The 21,796-nt window shown below is 43.4% G+C and overlaps 1 protein-coding gene across 1 annotated transcript in view; it reads right to left on the reverse strand.

Annotated features, from left to right (window-relative positions):
- mcm2 (minichromosome maintenance complex component 2) overlaps positions 1-11,007 on the reverse strand; it is a 44,117-nt gene extending 33,110 nt beyond the window's left edge. The window contains exon 1 of the mRNA XM_043707602.2: positions 10,818-11,007. Within this exon, the coding sequence (XP_043563537.1) occupies positions 10,818-10,823 (6 nt within the window). The 5' untranslated portion in view covers positions 10,824-11,007. The remainder of the gene's footprint in view (positions 1-10,817) is intronic.
- Positions 11,008-21,796: the final 10,789 nt, after the last annotated feature.

The raw sequence follows: 21,796 nt of genomic DNA on the forward strand, positions 1-21,796 counted from the left end.
GAGGCAGTTAGAGGCAATGAGGAATTTACAAGAGCAAGGGGATGTGATGGGTGGCAGTTATAGAAAGAGGGGAAAGTCTCAGGTACAGTCACATAGATGGGTTAACTCCAGGAAAGGTACGAGAGATAGGCAGGTATCTTCTGTGGCTATCCCCATTTCAAACAAGTATGCGGTTTTGGAAAACGTACAGGGTGATGGACACTCAGGAGTACATAGCACGAACAGCAAAGTTTCTGGTATTGAGACTGGTTCTAATGTAATAAAAGGTACGCTGGGTTCCAAGCGATTGATTGTGTTAGGAGACTCTCTAGTTCGAGGTACAGACAGATGTCGGAGGCCAGCAGCAAAAAATCAGAATGGTGTGTTGCTTCCTTGGTGCCAGGATCAAGGATGTCTCAGTGAGGGTGCATAATGTTCTCAAGGGAGAGACGGACCAGCAGGAAGTCATTGTACATATTGGTGTACGGCAGAAGGATTCACATTTTTGGATAATTGGAATCTCTTTTCGGATAGAAGGGACATCTACAAGAAAGACAGATTGCACCTAAATTGGAAGGGGACTAATATACTGGCAGGGAAATTTGCGAGAGCTGCTCGGGAGGATTTAAAACAATCTGAGACCGGAACAGTTGAGAACAAAGGCGAGTCAAACAAACAGTCAGGTACAAAGCAGAGAACAAGGTCGGACTGATAAATTAAACTGCATTTATTTCAATGCAAGAGGCCTAACAGGGAAGGCTGATGAACTCAGGGCATGGTTAGGAACATGGGACTAAGATAGCATAGCAATTACAGGAACATGGCTCAGGGATGGACAGGACTGGCAGCTTAATGTTCCAGGATACAAATGCTACAGGAAGGACAGTAAGGGAGACAAGAGAGAAGGGGGAATGGCGTTTTTGATAAGGGATAGCATTACAGCTGTACTTAGGGAGGATATTCCCAGAAATATATCCAGGAAAGTTATCTGGGTGGAACTGAGAAATAAGTAAGGGATGATCACCTTATTGGGATTGTATTATAGACCCAATAGTCAGAGGGAAATTGAGAAATAAATTTGGAAGGAGATCTCAGTTATCTGCAAGAATAATAGGATATTTATGGTAAGGGATTTTAACTTTCCAAACATAGACTGGGATGCCAATGTGTTAAGGGTTTAGACGGAGAGGAATGTATTAAGTGAGTACAAGAACATTTTCTGATCCAGTATATGGATGTACCTACTCTTGGGAAATAAGGCAGGACAGGTGACTGAGGTGTCAGATGGGGAGCACTTTGGGGCCAGAGACGATAATTCTGTTAAAGTTTTAAAATAGTGATGGAAAAGGATAGACCAGATCTAAAAGTTGAAGCTCTGAATTGGAGGAAGGGCAATTTTGACAAGAACTTTGAAATGCTGATTGGGGACAGATGTTCCCAGGTGAAGGGATGGCTGGAAAATGGGAAGCTTTCAGAAATGAGACAACGAGTCCAGAGAAGGTATATTCCATTTAGGATGAAAGGAAAAGCTGGTAGGTATAGGGAATGCTGGATGACTAAAGACGTTGAGGTGAAAATGTGTTGCTGGAAAAGGGCAGCAGGTCAGGCAGCATCCAAGGAATAGGAGAATCGATGTTTCGGGCATAAGCCCTTCTTCAGGAATGAGGAAAGTGTGTCCAGCAGGCTAAGATAAAAGGTAGGGAGGAGGGACTTGGGGGAGGGGCCTTGGAAATGCAATAGGTGGAGGGAGGTCAAGGTGAGGGTGATAGGCCGGAGTGGGGTGGGGGCGGAGAGGTCAGGAAGAAGATTGCAGGTTAGGAAGGCGGTGTTGAGTTCGAGGGATTTGACTGAGACAAGGTGGGAGGAGGGGAAATGAGGAAACTGGAGAAATCTGAGTTCATCCCTTGTGGTTGGAGGGTTCCCAGGCAGAAGACGAGGCGCTCTTCCTCCAACCGTCGTGTTGCCATGGTCTGGCGATGGAGGAGTCCAAGGACCTGCATGTCCTTGGTGGAGTGGGTGGGGAGTTAAAGTGTTGGGCTACGGGGTGGTTGGGTTGGTTGGTCCGGGTGTCCCAGAGGTGTTCTCTGAAACGTTCCGCAAGTACGCAGCTTGTCTCCCCAATATAAAGGAGGCCACATCGGGTGCAGCGGATCTGCAGCCCTCACTTTCTCCTTAAAGAAGTTGAGGGTTTGGTTAAGAGAAAGAAGGAAGCATATGTAAGGTATAGACAGGATAGATCAAATGAATCCTTAGAAGAGTATAAAAGAATTTGGAGTATACTTAAGAGGGAAATTAGGAGGGCAAAAAGGGGACATGAGATAGCTTTGGCAAATAGAGTTAAGGAGAATCCAAAGGGATTTTACAAATACATTAAGGACAAAAGAGTAACTAAGGAGATTAGATTACTTGCAGTGTGAAAACAGGCCCTTCGGCCCAACAAGTCCATACCGACCCGCCGAAGCGCAACCCACCCAGACCCATTCCCCTTCTTTTACCCCTGCACCTAACACTACAGGCAATTTAGCATGGTCAATTCACCTAACCTGCACATTTTTGGACTGTGGGAGGAAACCGGAGCACCCGGAGGAAACCCACGCAGACACGGGGAGAATGGGGCCCCACAAAGATCAGCAAGGCGGCCTTTGTGTGGAGCCACAAGAGATGGGGCAGATACTAAACGAGCATTTTGCATCAGTATTTACTGTGGAAAAGGACATGGAAGACATACAATGACGGGATATAGATAGTGACATATTGAAAAATGTCCATATTACAGAGGAGGAAGTGCTGGATGTCTTGAAATACATAAAAGTGGATAACTCCCCAGGACCTAATCAAGTGTGCCCTATAATTCTGTGGGAAGCTAGGGAAGTGATTGCTGGGTCTCTTACTGAGATATTTGGATCATCGATAGTCACAGGTGGAGGTGCCAGAAGACGGGAGGTTGGGTAACGTGGTGGCAATGTTTAAGAAGGGTGGTAAAGACAAGCCGGGGAACTAAAGACCAGTGAGCCTGACATTGGTGGTGGGCAGGTTGTTGGAGGGAATCCTGAGGGACAGGATGTACTTGTATTTGGAAAGGCAAGGACTGATGAGGAACAGTCAACATGACTTTGTGCATGGGAAATCATGTCTCACAAACTTGAATGTGTTTTTTGAAGTAACAAAGAGGATTGATGAGGGTAGAGCGGGCGATGTGACCTATATAGACTTCAGTGAGGCATTCAACAAGGTTCCCCATGGGAGACTGGTGAGCAAGGTCAGATCTCATGGAAAAAGAAGGGCTTATGCCAGAAATGTCGATTCTCCTGCTCCTTGGATTGTGCCTGACCTGCTGCGCTTTTCCAGCAACACATTTTTCAGCCTAGATCTCATGGAATACAGGGAGAACTCGCCATTTGGATACAGAACTGGCTCAAAGCTAGAACACAGATGGTTGTGGTCGAGAGTTGTTTTTCAGACTGGAGGCTTGTGATCAGTGAAGTGCCACAAGGATCGGTGCTGGGTCCACTACTTTTCATCATTTCTATAAATGATTTTGATGTGAGCATAAGAGGTATGGTTAGTAAGTTTGCAGATGACACCAAAATTGGAGGTGTAGTGGACAGCGAAGAAGGTCACCTTAGATTACAACGGGATCTTGATCAGATGGGCCAATGGGCTGAGAAATGGCAAATGGAGTTTGATCTAGATAAATGCGAGATGCTGCATTAGAAACCAAATCTTAGCAGGACTTATTCACTTAATGGCAAGGTCCTGGGGGTTGTTGCTGAACAAAGAGACCTTGGAGTGCAGGTTCATCGCTCCTTGAAAGTGGAGTTGCAGGTGGATAGGATAGTGAAGTTTGTTATGCTTTCCTTTATTGATCAGAGTATTGAGTACAGGGGATGGGAGGTCATGTTGCGGCTGTACAGGATATTGGTTAGGCCACTTTTGGAATATTGTGAGTAATTCTGGTCTCCTTCCTATCGGAAGGATGGTGTGAAACTTGAAAGGGTTCAGAAAAGGTTTACAAGGATGTTGCCAGGGTTGGAGGATTTGAGCTATAGGGAAAGGTTGAAAAGACTAGGGCTGTTTTCCTTGGAGCGTTGGAGGGTGAGGGGTGACCTTATAAAAGTTTATAAAATTATGAGAGGCATGGATACGATAAATAGACAAAGTCTTTTCCCTGTGGTGGGGGAATCCAGAACTAGAGAGCATAGGTTTAGGGTGAGACGTGAAAGATATAAAAGAGACCTAAGAGGCAACTTTTTCACTCAGAGGGTGGTATGTTTATGGAATAAGTTGCCAGAGGAAGTGGTGGAGGCTAGTACAATTGCAACATTTAAAATGCATCTGGATGGGTATATGGATAGGAAAAGTTTGGAGGGATATGGGCCAGGTGCTGGCAGGTGGGACTAGATTGGGTTGGGATATTTGGTCGGCATGGATGAGTTGGGCTGAAGGGCCTGTTTCTGTGTTGTACACCTCTGTGACTCTATCTCAAATCACTAGTCCAAAAGTTAAGGAACAAAGACTGCCCAGTACAGGTGTGTTGCAAGACAAAGTAATAATTGGAAACAGGTTTACACAATTGCTATAACTTCTCATACAGACCAAAGTAGCTGTGAAATTTCCACCAAATCTTTAGTGTATCGCATGTTTCACAGTGCAAGAAGTCAACTCAACTTACAAGGTTTATCTAAAAGTGAACCTCAGACACAACTGAAATCGTTTCGGCCAAACCCTTTTCAGGTGCCAATGACTAAGTAACTAGCTTTAAGGTACAAGGGACTAAGGGCTCTTGTGGTGAAATGGTAATGTCCCTTCATCTGAGTTAAGAGGCGAGTGTGCACTGCTGGAAAAGCACAGCAGGTCAGGCAGCATCTGAGAAGAAGGAGAATCGATGTTTCTGACATAAGCCCTTCATCAGGAATGAAGGGCTTATGCATGAAATGTCGATTCTTCTGCTCCTCGGATGCTGCCTGATCTGCTGTGCTTTACCAGCACCACACTCTCAACTCTGAGCTCCAGCATCTGCAGTCTTCACTTTTTCTGAGTTAAGGCGGCCACGGCCAAGTCCCACCTGCTGCAGAAATGCTTCACAATAGCTCTAAACAGGTTGATATAAAAATACCTAGTGCCCAAGGAACCAAAAGGTACCTGTTGAATAGCTACATTAAAACAATTGGTTATATACAGCTTGAGAAGGACGACTCCAAAATCATAGATCAAGGTGATGAGGTGGATGCCCCTGAATTGTACATTTGCGATAATGAGTCAGAAGATGGATTGGAGCACAAAACCTACACTCACACTCCCAGTGCAAGCATATGAATTAGAATATGCCAATCAGCCCCTAGATCCTATCCACCATTCCGTAAGATTATGGTTGATCAGATTTCTTCATTCCTGCCTACCCTCAACCACCTTTCCCATTTTTGATTGTTTATCAAGAATCGACCCACATTTGCTTTAAAAATATTCAAGGCTCCTTTAAAACAAATCCCTTTATACTACAAATCAATGAGTGGCAACAAACTATTGCAGCCACCAATGGTTAGAACCCAAAGACTAATGTGACTCTGAGGTAGCAAAATATGCAAACATACATCACCCGAGCATTAAAAGAAGTAATCCAAAAGAAAATATTAGGAAAAGGTGATCAGGAACATGATAGGTTGATGTAGATTTTGAGGAATATCCAAAAGAAAGAAATGGCTTAAGTTGGAAATTCCAAACCTTTAGGGTCAGGGAAGTGAAATCACAGGTGGGGATGGAAAAAGTAGAAAAAACAGAGCTAGAAATGGAACAGCACAAAGATCCTAGGAAGACTCGACAAAGGAGCGCAGCCGAGGAGGGATATGATTTCATGAATGACAATTTTAAATTTGAGGTCCTGCTAGACTCGGAGCAAAAACACAGGCAAAAGGTGAATGGGGATGAATGTGAGTGGACATACCAGAAGAAAGCCCGGCACTATTACTATCTGGGGAGGACACCTTCAAGAGCTTATCCAGTGAGGCCATAAGACAGAACTCAAGAATAAGAAGGGTGCAATCACATTGATAGGATTGTACCAGAGGTGTCTCAAAGTGAGCAGGTGATTGAGGAATAGGCAAGTTTCCAGATTATGGAAAAATGTGAAAACAAGAGATTTGTTGTCATGGTTGATTTTTAACTTTCCCTATATTGACTAGGATTCATTTTGTGCCAGGGGCTTGTTATGGGAGAATTTGTTAGGTGTGTCAGGTTTTCTGAAACAACATGTAAATAGTCTAACTAGGGAAGGGCTATACGAGACTGGGATTGGGGAATAAGCACGATCAGGGTGTCAAAGTTTCAATGGGGAAAGCATAACTTTGTAAATTTTATGAATAAGAGTAGTACTTGGGTGAAAGTACTACATTAGGGAAGCCTAGCTACCACAATACTCGGTGGGACATGGGAATGTAGACGGAGGGCAGCTCTTTGAGGGTAAATCTGCATCTGGTATGTGTGTATCTTTTAAGAGCCAATTGCTTAGAGCTCATGACCTGCATGTTCCTGTGAAAATAAAGGACAAGGATGGCAAGATTTGGGAACTTTGGATGACAAGAGAAATTGAAAGCTCAGTCAAAGACTAAAAAAAGGCATATGTAAGGTTTAAGAAACTGAAGACAGACACAGCCCAAGAAGAATATAGAGACAGCAGAAAGTAAATCAAAGAAGGAATTAGGAGGGCTAAAAGGTGCCTCTGGAAAACTGGATGAAGGAAAATCTCAAGATGTTTTTTACACATATATCAGGAGCAAGAGGATAGCTGGGGAAAGGGTGGGTCCACTTAAGGATAAAGGGAAAATTTACATGTGGAGTCAGAAATAGGTGAAATTCTTAATGAATTGGTACTCACAAAGGACACGAACATTGTGAATGTTGAGTCTCGAGAGGGATATGTTGATATGCTGGGGCAAATCAATAATAAAAGGGAATTGGTGTTGGGTGCTTTAAAAAACATTTAAGGTTGACAAGTCCTCAGGACCTGACTGAATCTATCCCAGAATGCTTAGGAAGGCAGGTAAAGAAATTACTAGAGTCTTGTACAAAATCTCTATCCTCTATAGTCACAGGAGAGTTCCCAGAGGACTGGAGAACAGCCAGTATTTGTCCTTTGTTTAACAGGGGCAACAGGGATAATCTGGAAAATTACAGACTAGTCAGCCTTATGTCAGTGATAGGGAAATCATGGGAAAAAGTTCTTAGGGATAGGATTTACAAAAATTTGGAAAAAATATGGATTGACGAGCAATAGGCAACAGGGTTTGAGCAGTGAAGTTTGTGTCTTAAAAACTTGATTGACTTTGTTGAGGAATGGATGAAGTTGATTGATGACAGCATGTAGTAAATAGTGTCTACGTTAGCAAGGTCCTTGACAAAGTCCTTCATGTTAAGTTGACAAAATGTGTAGTCACACAGGATCCATGGTGAACTGATAAGACAGATACAGTAAACATAGAAGGAAGAGGCCATTCGGAACATCGAGTCTGTACTGACACTCGAAGAATGTCTCACACAGACCCTTATCTCCACACTTACCACGACTAATCCACCTAACCTGCAATCTCTAGTCACTATGGACAATTAGGCATGGCTAATCCAACTAACCTGAACATCTATGGATTGGAGTGGGGGGGGGGGGGTGCCGGAGCAGTTGGCAGAATCTGGGTCCCCAATGCTCTATGGTAACAGCGCTAATCACTATGCCACCCTAGTTTTTCTGACTGAAGATCCGAACAGTGGTCAGATCCATGGAGATCAATGCTTGGACTAATGTTTTTTGTAATACATATATATAAGGAGTCAGATTACTACGTTTCCAGATGACAAAGATGAGTCGGTGAACTGCGGTATTGAGGAGGATTGCAAAAGGATACAGCAGATATAGACTGGTTGGATACTTGGGCTGAGAAGTGACAGATGGATTTAATCCTAACAAATAAGAGGGATGCAGTTTGGGAAGGTCTAATATAGGAAGTATACAGTAAATGGCAGAACCCTTGGAAGCATTAACATACAGAGGGATTTAGACATACAAGTCCATTTCCCTGAAAGTGGCAACACTAGTGGATAGAATGGTAAAGGAGAGGTGTGGCATGCCTGCGTACATTGGATGGGCATAGATGATCAAAACTGGCAAGTCAGGTTGCAGCAGTATAGAACTTTCATTGGGCCACATTTTGAACTTTTGTATAGTTCTAGTCACTGCATTACAAGAAGGAGGTAAAGGTTTTTGGAGAGTACAGAAGTAGTTTGCAAGGATGTTGCCTATTTTCGGGAGTATTAGCTAAGAAGAGAGATTAGACAAGCTTGATTTGTTTTCACCTGAACCTCGAAGGATGACAGGTAACCTCAAAATTATGAAAGGCATGGAGAATTGACAGTTATTTTCCCCAGGGTAAAAATGGTCAATTACTCGGGGATGTGTATTTAAGGTAAAAATTTTAAGTCTAATGGAGATGTAAAAGGCAAGAGGTAGGAAGTGCCTGAAGAATGCTGCCAGAGGTGGTGATGGAGGCAGATACAGTAACAAAGTTTAAGAGGCACCTTGACAAATATATATGAACAAGCAGGGAAGAGGGATATGGACTGTGCAGAGGCAAAAGTTTATTAAGTTTAGAACAGCATCATGCATCAGCATAACCTTGGTCAGCTGGGGAAGGCGGCTGATCCTGTGCTGTAAGTTCTCTCTGTTCTAGAAGGACTGAGCAGATGATAAGTTGCATCCCCCCTCCCCTGACCAAGTGCTCCTACAAGTAACTGACTCGAAAAGGCATTGTTTTTCATTTAATGTCACTGGCTCAAAATCCTGGAATTCCCTCCCTAAAAGCATTGCAGGTGTACCTACACCACATGGAACATGCAGCAGCTCAAGAAAGCAGCTCACCACAACTGCCTTCACAAAAAGCAACCAGGGATGGCAATAAACGCTGGCCCAGCCATTGAAGCTCACAATAAGTTGCGTGAAAAAGGTTGGTTCAAAGTGAATAAATAATCTGCTTTGAGTTTGGCAGAGTTCTGGTCACACTTTATTGTGATACTGAAAATTTGACGATGAGCAAGACCACTGGAACTCAGTTAACACAGGGGTGGGGGTGGAAAAATAATAAAATTAGAAATTGCTCTGAAAGCTCAACAGGCCTGGCAACATCTGTGGAGAGAAAGCAAAACTAACATTTCCGATCCAGTGATCCTCCTTCAGAACTGCTTAGGGGCATTGTTTCAGCAATTCCTGGTTTTGTTTCTGAATGCCAGCACCTGCAATTCTTTTGATTTTTAAAATGACTGAATAACAACTGTTTTCCTCCAAGATGAATTACAATATTCATAGCTGGCATTTAAATTGCTTGAATGTTCTGACCTGGGCTCAGTGACAAGGTGAATAGCTGCATGCCTCACAGCACTGCAGCAACAAGGCAGAATGGGGTCTAAGTCACAATTTGAGCAAGTGGGTGACTGCAGGACCAAGCTCCCCATCTTACATAGTATCATACAGTACAGAAGCAAACCCATAGCCCATTGAGACTGTACCAACAAAAACTGCTCAACCTACACTATCCCATTTTCCAGCACTAGGCCCATAACTTTGAATGTTATGGAATTTCAAATGCTCACCCAAGTACTTTCTAAAAGATTGAGGAATTTCCCACCTCAACTACCCTCCCTGGCAGTGCATACCAGACCCATGAGGATTTGGGTTCATGTCACACTACAGGTGACCCCATTGCACTATACACACACACTCTCCTACATTAACACAGACCATCTCTCATACACTCACACAGACTTATACCCCTTTACATTCACACACTCTCCCAGACACTCAAAATAACTCTCTCCCCACCCCACCCACGTACAAGTTTGTGGGTGAATTTGTATTCGCAGAATTACATTTTACTTTGTTCAAAAACTACATGAATCCATGTAAGATTCTGTAAATCCGTTTAGAGTAGAATCAGTCTGAATATTTGGGCACAGACAGCCTCACACAGGGCACCTCACACCTTCAAAGCATTATCTGGGCCAACATAGTATCTACTGTTGAAGTTCACTTGAGGATGTAACTTTTTAAAAAGGTTTTGCAGTTTATGTATGAAAGAAATGAAATCAACATGGTCATTCAAAAAGATGAGAGACTTAAATAATCCATGTCTTTTTCAACATATAAATTCAGGTACATCACACCATAAACTTTTGCTATAAATTCTGCGTCTTATACTCCACAACCACCTGATGAAGCGAGTGCTTCCAATTAAACCTATTGGACTATAACCTGGTGATGTGTGATTTTTAACTTTGCAAACTCTTGTATTTGAAGTCTGGACTAATAAAGTGTCCCATGTGCTTTCTGAACTACCCGACTAACCGGCCCTGCTACCTTCGGGCATTTGTGGACCTTGCCTGGTCTGGCCTACATGTAACTCCAGACCCACAGCAATTGGGCTGACTCTTAACGGCCCTCTGGGCAATAAATGTTATTCTGGATCAGTGGTGCTGGAAGAGCACAGCAATTCAGGCAGCATCCGAGGACAGGCAAAATCGACGTTTCGGGTAAATGTTAGCCTGGCCAGTGACACCCCATTCTGTACATGAACTGAAAACAAAATAACCTCTCAGGATCCCTGAGCCTCCTAATGTCCTGCCGTTTATCACAACCACAGACCCTCACCACCCCCCTTTTCCAGTCAGGAATTTATCCGCCGTGTTCCTGCCTGTAACCCCATCCTCACAGAACCATTCTGCCCTCTAGAAACACCCCCCTCTCTCTCTTCTTCACTCCATCCTGCTCTTTCATTGTCTTTTTTTCTCTCTCTATCACTCACCGCCATTGTGATCTCTCTCCGGCTCCTCACCGACAAACAGACGAAACCCCTTTCGCGCCAAAACCGCCCACCTGACCCTGATTCGCGCCACAACACTCGTGTGTGACGTCACCGCGCTCCTCGCACGTCCATCAGCTCTACGTCATCACGTGGTGATGTCAGACGTCGCCGGCGGTAACGGAGCATGGAGCGATTGAAGATGGGCCGTACGTATGGTCACCTAAACATCGCGCTTCGCGGCCTGGAACCTGTAGGGGATAGCGGTTATTAATTGTTTCCGGATAAAGCGCTGCTCATTCTCCCGTTGGAAACAGACGCTGAGTCCGCGAATGGATGGGAAGATCACATACCTCCCCTTGGTTCTGTGATTGGCTGTTAGCGGTGACAGTTAGAACCCACCCCCTCTCCGATTGGTCACTCTACACGTCAATCAGCCCCACTTTAAGGGACGGTCTCCAAATGGCAGAGAAGACGAGAAGTACTGGGTTGGGATAATACATTGGATGAGGGCTTCATTGTTAGGCTAATATACCAGAGACCCAAGTAATGTTTTGGGCACCTCAGTCCAGATCTTGCCATGCATGATGGTGCAACTTAGAGTCATAGAGATGTACAGCACGGAAACAGACCCTTTAGTCAACTTGTCTGTGCTGACCAGATATCCTAAATTAATCCAGTCCCATTTGCCAGCACTTGGCCCATATCCCTGTATATCTTTCTATTTATATACCCGTTCAGATGCCTTTTAAATGCTGTAATTTTACTAGCCTCTACCACTTCATCTGGCAAGACAAAAGTGAGAACTGTAGATGCTGGAGATTAGAGTCGAGAGTGTGGTGCTGGAAAAACACAGCAGGTCAGGCAGCATCCGAGGAGCAGGAAAATCAAAGTTTTGGACAAAACCCCATTTCCTCTGGCAGCTCATCCCATACACACGTCACTCTTTGTCTGAAAAAGTTGCTCCTTAGGTTCCTTTTAAGTCTTCCCCCTCAAACCGATGCCCTCTAGTTCTGGACTCCGCCAACCCAGGGAAAAAACCTTGTCTATTTACACTATCCATGCCCCTCATGATTTTATAAACCTCTATAAGCTCAGCCCCAACCTATTCAGCCTGTCCCGATAGCTCAAACTCTCCAACCCTGGCAACATCCTTGTAAATCTTTTCTGAGCTCTTTTAAGTTTCACAATATCCTTCCATAAGGAGGGAGACCAGAATTGCACACAATATTCTTGAGTTCAGTTTTAAAGAATTTGGAATTAGGATTTTAAGGATGACCATTGCCTATTGCTGAGAGAACCCATCTGGTCCACTAATGTCCTTGAGAGAAGACCATAAGATACAGGAGGCCCCTAGACTCTGCTCACCATTTCATCAGGACTGATATGTTTCTCAATCCCATTTTCCTTCCTTGTCTCTGTAAGTCTTGATCTCCTTCCTAATCAAGAACTGATTGACATTTGTCTTAAAAGCACCTGGCCTCCTCAGCCCTGTGAGAATCAGTTCCACAGATTCACCACCCTCTGGCTGAAGAAATTCCTCTTCATCTCAGCTCTAAATGGCCGTCTCTTCACTCTGAGGATGTGCCCTTGGATTCTAGTCTGTCTGACTAGTGGAATTGTTTTCTTCATGTTCATTTTATGCAAGCCTCTCATTATTCTATAAGTTTAAATGAGATTCGCCCCCCCCCCTCCCCCCCTCCCTACCCCCCTCAACCGCTCCTTATTTGGCAAGTCCTTCATCCTGGGATCATTCTGCAAACCTCCTCTGGACCCCCTCCAATGCCAGCACATCCTTCCTTTAATACTGGCCCCAAATTCCTCATAATGTGGTTTCACGAAGGACTGACACAGCCTCAGCAGTACATCTCTGCAGTTATATTCCAGCCCACTTCAAATGAACAGAACCATTGTACTTGACTTCCTAATTGCCAACTTAACTTGCGTGTTAACCTTTAGAGAGTCATACAGCATGTAAACAGACCCTTCGGCTCAATTCATTTGTACCAACCAGATTTCCTAAACTGAACTGATTTTCCTTCATTTGACCAGTATTGCACTCAACCTTTCCTATCCATGTACCTGTCAAATATCTTTTAAATGTTATATTTGTATTCATCTCTACCACTTCCTCTTGCAGCTCATTCCATATATTCACCACCCTCTGTGTGAAAAAGCTGCCTGTCAGGTCCCTTTTAAATCTTTACCCTGTCACCTTTTGCCCACTGGTTCTGGACTCCCCTACTCTTGGGAAAAGTCCTTGGCTTTTCCACTTATCTATGTTCCTCGTAATTTTATAAATCTCTATAAGGTCACCCCTCAGTCTCCTATGCTCTAAGGAAAAAGGTACCAGCCCATCCAGCCTCTACTTATAACTGAAACCTTCCAGCCTTGGTAATATCCTTGTAAATCGTTGTTGCACCCAGATTAATAACATCTTACCTATAGCAGGGTGACCAGAATTGTACGCAGTACTCCAATTTCAGTGGTCTTATCAATGTCTTGCACAGCCAATGACATGACATCCCAATCTCTATACTCAATGTTGTGACCGATGAAGCCAACTGCCAACTTCACCACCCTGTCAAACTCTAGGTCTCTGTGATCAACAACACTCCCCAGGACGCAACCATTAACTGTGTAAGTCCTGCCCTGGTTTGTCTTACCAAAGTGCAACACCTTCCATTTCTCTGCATTAAACTCCATCTGCCATTTCTCGGCCCATAGGCCCAGTTAGAGTTATGGAGTCACACAGCATGGAAACACACTCATCGGTACAACCATCGGATGAGCAATGAAAGCAAACATGCTAAATGCCTTCTTAACCACCCTGTCTACCTTTGATGTAAATTTCAAAGAATTATGTACCTGAATCCCTAGGTCTCTTTGTTTGAAAACACTATCCAATGGTCCTTGTTTGTATTTCCAAAATGCAATACCTCACATTTATCCAAATTAAACTCCATCTGCCACTGCTCAGCCCATTGACCCAATTGATCAAGATTTTTTTGTAACCTGAGACAACCTTCTTCACTGTTCACTCTACCACCAATATTGGTGTAATCCGCAAACTTACTAACCATCCCTCCTATACTCCCATCCAAATCATTTATATAAATGAAAAACAACAGTGGACCCAGCACTGATTCCAATAGAACACTGCTGGTCAGGTCTCCGATCTGAACAACCACTCTCTGTCTCCTACCATTAAGCCAATTTTGTATCCAATTGGCTTGCTGAATTTTGGGTGCCATGTGATCTAACCCTACTAACCAGTCTACCACATAGAACCCTGTTGAAGGTCTTGCTCGAGTCCATGTTGACAATGTCTATCGCTCTGCCTTCATCTACCACGCTGCCTTCATCTATCATCTTGGTCAACTCTTAAAAAAACTCAGTCAAGTTTATGGGACACAATTTCCTTCGAATAAAGCCATCCCTAATCAGTCCTTGCCTTTCCAAGTGCATGTGGACATTGTCTCTCAGAATCCCCTCCAACAACTTGCCCACCACTGACATCAGGCTCACTGGTTTTTCTTTGCAGCCTTTCTTAAATAATGGTGTAATGTTAGCAATTCCTGTGTTCTGGAATCTCACCTGTGGCTGTCAATTGAGCCCTGCAATTTTTTCCCTAGCTTCCCACAATGTCCTGGATTACACTTGATCAGGCCTTAGGGATTTCGCGATAAAGGATTCTCAAGTCTCTTTACACTTCAGATATTGGAACCTTGTTTAGAAAATAATTGCATCTCTATTCTTCCTATTAAAGTGCATAACCTGACACTTTCCCACACTGTATTTCATCTGCCACTTCTTTGCCTACTTGCCTAACATGTCCAAGTCCTTCTGCAGCCTCCCCATTTCCTCATCATTACATGTCTTTTGTATTATCTGCAAACTTAGCAACAATGGCCTCAGTTCCTTCATCCAGATCATTAATGTGTAGTAGTGTTCCCAACACTCACTTGTGGAACTCTACTAGTCACCAGCTGTTATCTTGAATAAGATCCCTCTATCCCTACTCTCTGATTTCTGCCAGTCAGTCAATCAGGAAGAAAACTATCATCCTTACATATGACTCCTGACCCACAGGTTGACTTGTTCTCTGAGGGATAGGGATGGGCAGTAAATGCTGGCCTAGCTAGTGATGCCCACATCCCTTGAATGAATAAAATGAACGTTCCTAGCCAGGTTCAATGAAAACTAGAGGAACAACATCTTATAGGGTCATACAGTAAGGAAACAGACCCTTTGGTCCAACCAGTCCATGCGAAACATAATCCTAAACTAAATTAGTCCCACTTGCCTGCTCTTGACCCATATTCTTCCAAACCTTTCCTATTCATGTACTTACCTAAGTGTCTTTTAAATGTTGTACCTGTGCCTGCATCCACCATTTCTTCAGGAAGTTCATTCCAAACATGAACTACCCTCTGTATAAAAAATTTGCCTCTCATGTCTTTTTTAATTGAGTCTCCTGTCACCTTAAAAATATAGCGCCTAGTCTTGAAATCCCTCATTCCCAGGGTAAAGACACCTACCATTAACCCTACCTATATATATCCCTCATGATTTTATAAACCTCTGTAAGGTCACCTCTCAACCTCGTATGCTCCAGTGAACAAAGTCCCAGCTTATCCAGCCTTTCTTTACTATTATCTTCCACTTGGAGACTGTACAGTCTTTGGGAGAGCATGAACTCCTCTTTCCATGTCTATCATCCACCCGTGTACAGCCCAGATTCTGTCATGACAAGGGTAGTTTTCAGTACAACTAATCCATTTTCACCTTCTTATAGTCCTCATTATCAACTATCTAGCTCCTCTTATCTGTGGAGAGAAAACAGTTAATCTTCTTCATAATTCTTCAGAAACACACAGAAACAGAAATTGCTGAAGAAAATCAGATCTGGCAACATCTGTGAAGAGATCCTAAGTAATAGCAGGCTGTTCGGCCTCTCAAATGGTTCCTGCCATTCAATAGGATCATGTCTGATGTGACATTCCTAACATACATGTTCCTGCCTTTTCCCCATAATTCTTGATTCCATTATCAGATTCTATCTATCTCGGCCTTAAATGTAGTAAAGGAATCTGCCCCACAGTTTTCTGTGGCAAAGAGTTCAAAAGACTCAATCGTCTGAGAAAAGAAATTACTCATATATCAGTCTTAAATTGGTGCCCTTTATTATCTGAGATTATGCCCTCTGATCTTAGACTCTCCAATGAGGAGAAACATCCTCTCAGCATTTACCCTGTCAAGCCCCTTAATAATATCTATCAATGATATTACCTCTCGTTCTTTGAAATTTCAATGGGTAGAGTTCCAAACCATCCAGTCTTTGCTTATAAGATAATTCTTCTGTATCCGTCTTCAGAATCAGATTGGCTTACTAGACTCGAAATATTAATTCTTGTTTTCTTTTCACAGATGTTGCCAGACCCGATGAATTCTTCAGCAATTTCTATGTTTGTTTCAGATCTCCAGCATTTGCAGTTCTTTGTTCTATTTTCTCTTCTCTCCCTTGGCTTACGATCAACAATCCCTTCATCTGCCTATGCTTTCTCTCTGTTGGCTCCCTCTCTATCTATGTGCTCACTCATTTCCCTCCAATTACCACACCTCACCATCATCAACATAATTACCACCCTTCCTAGCTACTACCAATTCTGAAGAAGGGTCACAGAATTCAAAACTTTAACTGTGTTTCCTCTTCACACTTGCGACCCACAAAGAGAAAAAAATTCTCTTAATGTCCCTCTGAAGTAGGAAACTCCTGTATTTCTAGTCTCTCCTACGAGGGGAAACTTCATCTTAACATTCATCTTTTGAAGTACCCTAAGGATCCAGTATGCTTCAATAAGTCACTCCCCATGCTTTTGAATACTAATGAATACTGGCCAAGCCTGATCAATCTTTCTTTATGAAAGAATTACCTCACCCCAAAAATCAGACAAGGGAACCTTCTCTTATCTGTTTCAAATGCAGTTATGTCCTTTCTTAAATTAGGAAACAATACTGTCAATATGGCCTCACCAATTTTATCTTCCTTGTCACTTGCTGTAACTGCATTATTAATGATTTGTGATTCATGTACCAGAATGCCCAGATTCCAGATTTTGGAAGGGTTTTTGCCATGAGTCTTAGTGGGTTTACCAAATTTGTCTCATTAATTGCCTACCTGCCCCCTGGCATCCCTCTTATCTGATTATAATCCCAACTTGCCGCATGCCATTCCTCGAACAACTTGCTACTGCCATGATACCCTGGAATTGACTGACATCCTTGGTGGCTGTGCCACCTTTAAGAGGCCATTGGGCGCATGGAGAAGTACTGTCAATCCAGAGCTGTCCTGCATGATTCTTGATATTTTTCTCAGACGTGGCAGACAGGAGGAAATTGGCATCTCACTACATTTGGACCTCACCTAGAGGTCCTGTAGGATGGCACGGCGCAGAGTGGGACTTCCTCCGACCAGGACCAGCAGTCGTGGTCATGACAGCAGACCATTCCAGCTTAGTCTGAGGTTGCCAACTGGGTCAGAACAGTTTCAGCCGACTGGAGGAATGCCCAGCAATGTAGGAAAAAGGCCAATGTTCTTCTCCACTCTGCTACATAAATTCCAGTATCTCTTTGATACCTCACACTCACTTTATCTCTCCTACTGGATTACTACTCTTATTATTGTCTGCAACATCTTCACTCACCAACCCCAACCTCTGACACCTCTAAATAAAAACCGAAGGAATTGCTGTTGCTGTAAATCAGAAACAAAAATAGAGGTTGCTCGAAAAGCTCAGCAGGTCTGGCAGCATCTGTGAAGAGGAATCAAAGTTAACGTTCCGGGTCTAGTGACCCTTCCCCAGAACTGTGGTTCAGTTCTGCCAGACCTGCTGAGCTTTTCCAGCAACTTCTGTTTTTGTCCCTGACACCACTAGCCTCGTATGCCCTTTCTGCTGTCTGCTGACTAACTCGAGTCACCTCCCAATCTGCACTGACAATATCATTTTCATCTCTCTAATATTGCCTCTCTCTCATTCTGCAAGGAAAATAGCCCACATTGGGGAAGAAAGAGTCAGACAAGTCTGACCTCCCCAAGGAGGGACCGGAATGGTATCGATGGCTTCCCTTGACTTACTGTGCAGGCACCTCACTGACCAAAGGTTATCTTCCTTGGTTTGAGTGAGGACCACGAACCAACCAGGCTTTGTGTTTGCATTAAATGGAACGGCGATGCAGCAGTATTGTGAGCCTAGTGTTTCTGGCTAAGGAAGCAAAGCACAAAAAGGCAAGGCAATGCAAAACAGGGATGCTGTGAGCATCCAATAGACTCAGAATGAGTGAATGCAATGAGAGCAAGTGAACAGGCTGGAGTTGCAATCTGATCCAGTCCATAAGCTAGGTGTGCCCCTGACTGTAGTGTCCCTGCTGCAGCATTACGATGATAGTTACTGGTGCAGCACAAAGGTACAGAAGCGACTATAAGTGACTCAGAGATGTGCCATGAGGAATCTTAGAGGCAGACATATATCAGATGCCAATGTCTGTGAATATCGGTATATGTTGCCAAAGCCCATGGAGCGTTGTCTGAGATGTCAGTGCCCGGTGTTCAACATGAGGTCCTTTGGAGCAACCCGTTCCGACTTCCCTGTTGGGATTTCTCAATGCCTGGCCTGCTTGGTATGATAGAAAGCTGAATGTTAATGAGTTGAGTTGCGGTGTGAATGAGGCAGTAAACAATAATTCCCCTGAATCAGCAACTTGATACTGCTGAGTAGGAAATTCCCCATATCCCTCAGCAAATTCATTAAAGATGCATTGAGTGGCTTCAGGTGTCATGATAGGCATTGCTAGAACTCTCTGCATTCTGGTACAAACCTAATGGTAGCCTATGTCACTCAGGTCCTCCAATGATTTTGCCCAAAAATTTCCTTTTGAAAAACTGCAACTGTTATTTTGTGAATGTTCAGGTAATTTCTAATCCACCTTTTCAGAGATGTTATAAGACCATAAGACCATAAGACATAAGAGTGGAAGTAAGGCCATTCGGCCCATCGAGTCCACTCCGCCATTTAATCATGGCTGATGGGCATTTCAACTCCACTTACCAGCATTCTCCCCGTAGCCCTTAATTCCTTGTGACATCAAGAATTTATCAATCTCGGCCTTGAAACCATTTAGCGTTCCGGCCTCCACTGTACTCCGCAGCAATGAATTCCACAGGCCCACCACTCTCTGGCTGAAGAAATGTCTCCGCATTTCTGTTCTGAATTTACCCCCTCTAATTCTAAGGCTGTGCCCACAGGTCCTAGTCTCCTCGCCTAACGGAAACAATTTCTTAGCGTCCACCCTTTCCAAGCCATGTATTATCTTGTAAGTTTCTATTAGATTTCCCCTTAACCTTATAAACCCCAATGAATACAATCCCAGGATCCTCAGCCGTTCCTGGTATGTTAGACCTGCCATTCCAGGGATCATCCGTGTGAATCTCCGCTGGACGCGCTCCAGTGCCAATATGTCCCTCCTGAGGTGTGGGACCCAAAACTGGACACAGTACTCCAAATGGGGTCTAACCAGAGCTTTATAAAGGCTCAGTAGCACATCGCTTTTATATTCCAACCTTATGACACACCTCTGGAGCAGGTGGGACTTGAACCCGGGCTTCCTGGCTCAGAGATAGCGATAGATTCATGTGCCACATGAACCCTTTTTTGTAAACTTTTTTAAAAATGTAACCTATTTTCCTAATTAACCTGTTCAGAGATGTTATGACACACCTCTGGAGTGGGTGGGACTTGAAACTAGGCCTCTTGGTCCAGGGGTAGAGACATTGTGCCACAAGAACCCTTTTTTATAAATGTTAACACGTAGAAGCAATGAGCAATTAATGGATAATTAATTTATGGTTATTGGCAAGAAAACGAAAATAGTCAGAAAAGGTTTTCTTTAAACACAGTAAGTGATTAGGATTTGAAATGCGCTGTTTGAGAGGGTGAGAGAGGCAGATTTAATTGTGCCTTTCAATTTCAATTTCTGGAATTCTCTGTGAATGTCAGTCAATTAGTATATTTAAGGTTGTGAGTGACAGGTTTTTGGATACAGACAGAATCAAAGTAGATGAGGACAGGACAGCAAAGTGGAGTATGGGGAGAAATCAGCCATAACCTTAATGAATGGTGGATGATGAGTTAATAAGTTCAATCATTGGAAGATTAAAAACTGATCAGGTGAGAGACGTTTGACTCGAAGGAGACAAATCAAATCAAAATAAACATAGTGTAATGGAAAATCTTAACAAAATTGTTTGCTGTATGTCTGGATTCAACTTCTTCATAAATTCTAAACTGTATACCTAAAAACAAAAAAACTGTAGAAACAAAAACAGAAACTGCAGGAGAATCTTATCAAATCAGGCAACACCAGCCTTCCACATCCATCAAAGTTTCACCTGCACTTCCACCAATGTCATTTATTGTATCCGTTGCTCCCGATGTGGTCTCCTCTGCATTGGGGAGACTGGACGCCTTCTCGCAGAGCGCTTTCGAGAACATCTGCGGGACACCCGCACCAACCAACCCCACCGCCCCTTGGCTGAATATTTCAACTTCCCCCTCCCACTTTGATGAGGACATGCAGGTCCTGGGCCTCCTCCATCGCCACTCCCTCGAGACCCAATGCCTGGAGGAAGAACGTCTTATCTTCCGCCTTGGAATCCTTCAATCCCAGAGCATCAATATGGACTTCACCATTTCCCCTCCCCCCCCACCTTACCCCAGTTCCAACCTTCCAGCTCAGCACCACCCTCATGACCTGTCCCACCTGTCAATCTCTCTTCCCACCTATCCGCTCCACTCTCCTCTCTGACCTATCATCTTTACCCCGACCTCTATCCACCTACAGCACTCCCAGCTACCTTCTCCCCAGCCCCACCCCCACCCCCCCTCCTATTTATCTCTCCACCCCCGAAGGCTCCCAGCCTCATTCCTGATGAAGGACTCTGGCCTGAAATGTCAATTTTCCTGCTTCTCGGTTGCTGCCGGATTTTTCTCCTGATTTAAAGCATCCACAGTTCTTTTGATTTTTAATGTTTTGAGTCCAGTGAGTTTTCTTCAGAACTGATAGTAGCTAGGAAAAGTTGGTATTTATGCTGATGATGGGGTGAGAGGGAAAGGATTGAGTGGATAGGTGAAGAGCCCACAGAAAGAGAAAGTTAGGGTAACAAAGGGATGGTTGATATTAATCCAGGGAAGAAGACAGGCTGATAATTGGGACTGTAAGTATGTAAAAAATGAGTTGACTGTGCAGAAATCAGCCTGTGTCATGACAGAACCTGGTGGAAGTGGGTAAAGGCCATGAAAGAAGGTTTTAAGGTTTAAAATATTGAACTCGCTATTGAGTCCTGAAGGCTACATAGTTCCCATTTAGAAGATGAGATGCTACTTTTCCAGCTTGCGCTGAGCAATGCTATCACCTATATGAGAATAAGTGCTTTTTAAAATTGCTGCATTATTTTATGAGCTAGTTTATTGTTTAATAACAGTTGGTGTTGCTGTTCAACAATGTTGTTGGATAATTAAAATGTTATTTGTTGCTTTTAAGTTTTTATGGAGATTGAAAAACATTACAGACTTTAGTACCTATTTAATGTAGAGAAGAACACAAGAATGTCTATTTTTTAAAATAGACAACAATTTGAAATATTTTGGAATGTAGATTCTATAGGCTTCAATATAAGATGTGGTATCTAGTTTGTATTGAAGTTGCCCTACATTAAGACAACCTAAATAACAAATCAAAAGAATATTTTGCTAGCTACATGCAGAAATCTGGCAGGAAGTGGTTATTACCTGATTGAATAACAAGGTAGTTTTGAATGGCTGGCTGACCTGCTCTTTTTACTGTATAAAAGTGCAATGATGATTAAACTCCACTGAATCTGCCACTTACTTAGAATTGAGTAAGTGAATGAAAATGTAAAATTA

This window comes from Chiloscyllium plagiosum, unplaced genomic scaffold (genome assembly GCF_037043375.1).
Source record: "Chiloscyllium plagiosum isolate Xiang-an unplaced genomic scaffold, Cpla_swu_hap1 HiC_scaffold_14, whole genome shotgun sequence".
In the NCBI taxonomy this organism is placed as follows: domain Eukaryota; kingdom Metazoa; phylum Chordata; class Chondrichthyes; order Orectolobiformes; family Hemiscylliidae; genus Chiloscyllium; species Chiloscyllium plagiosum.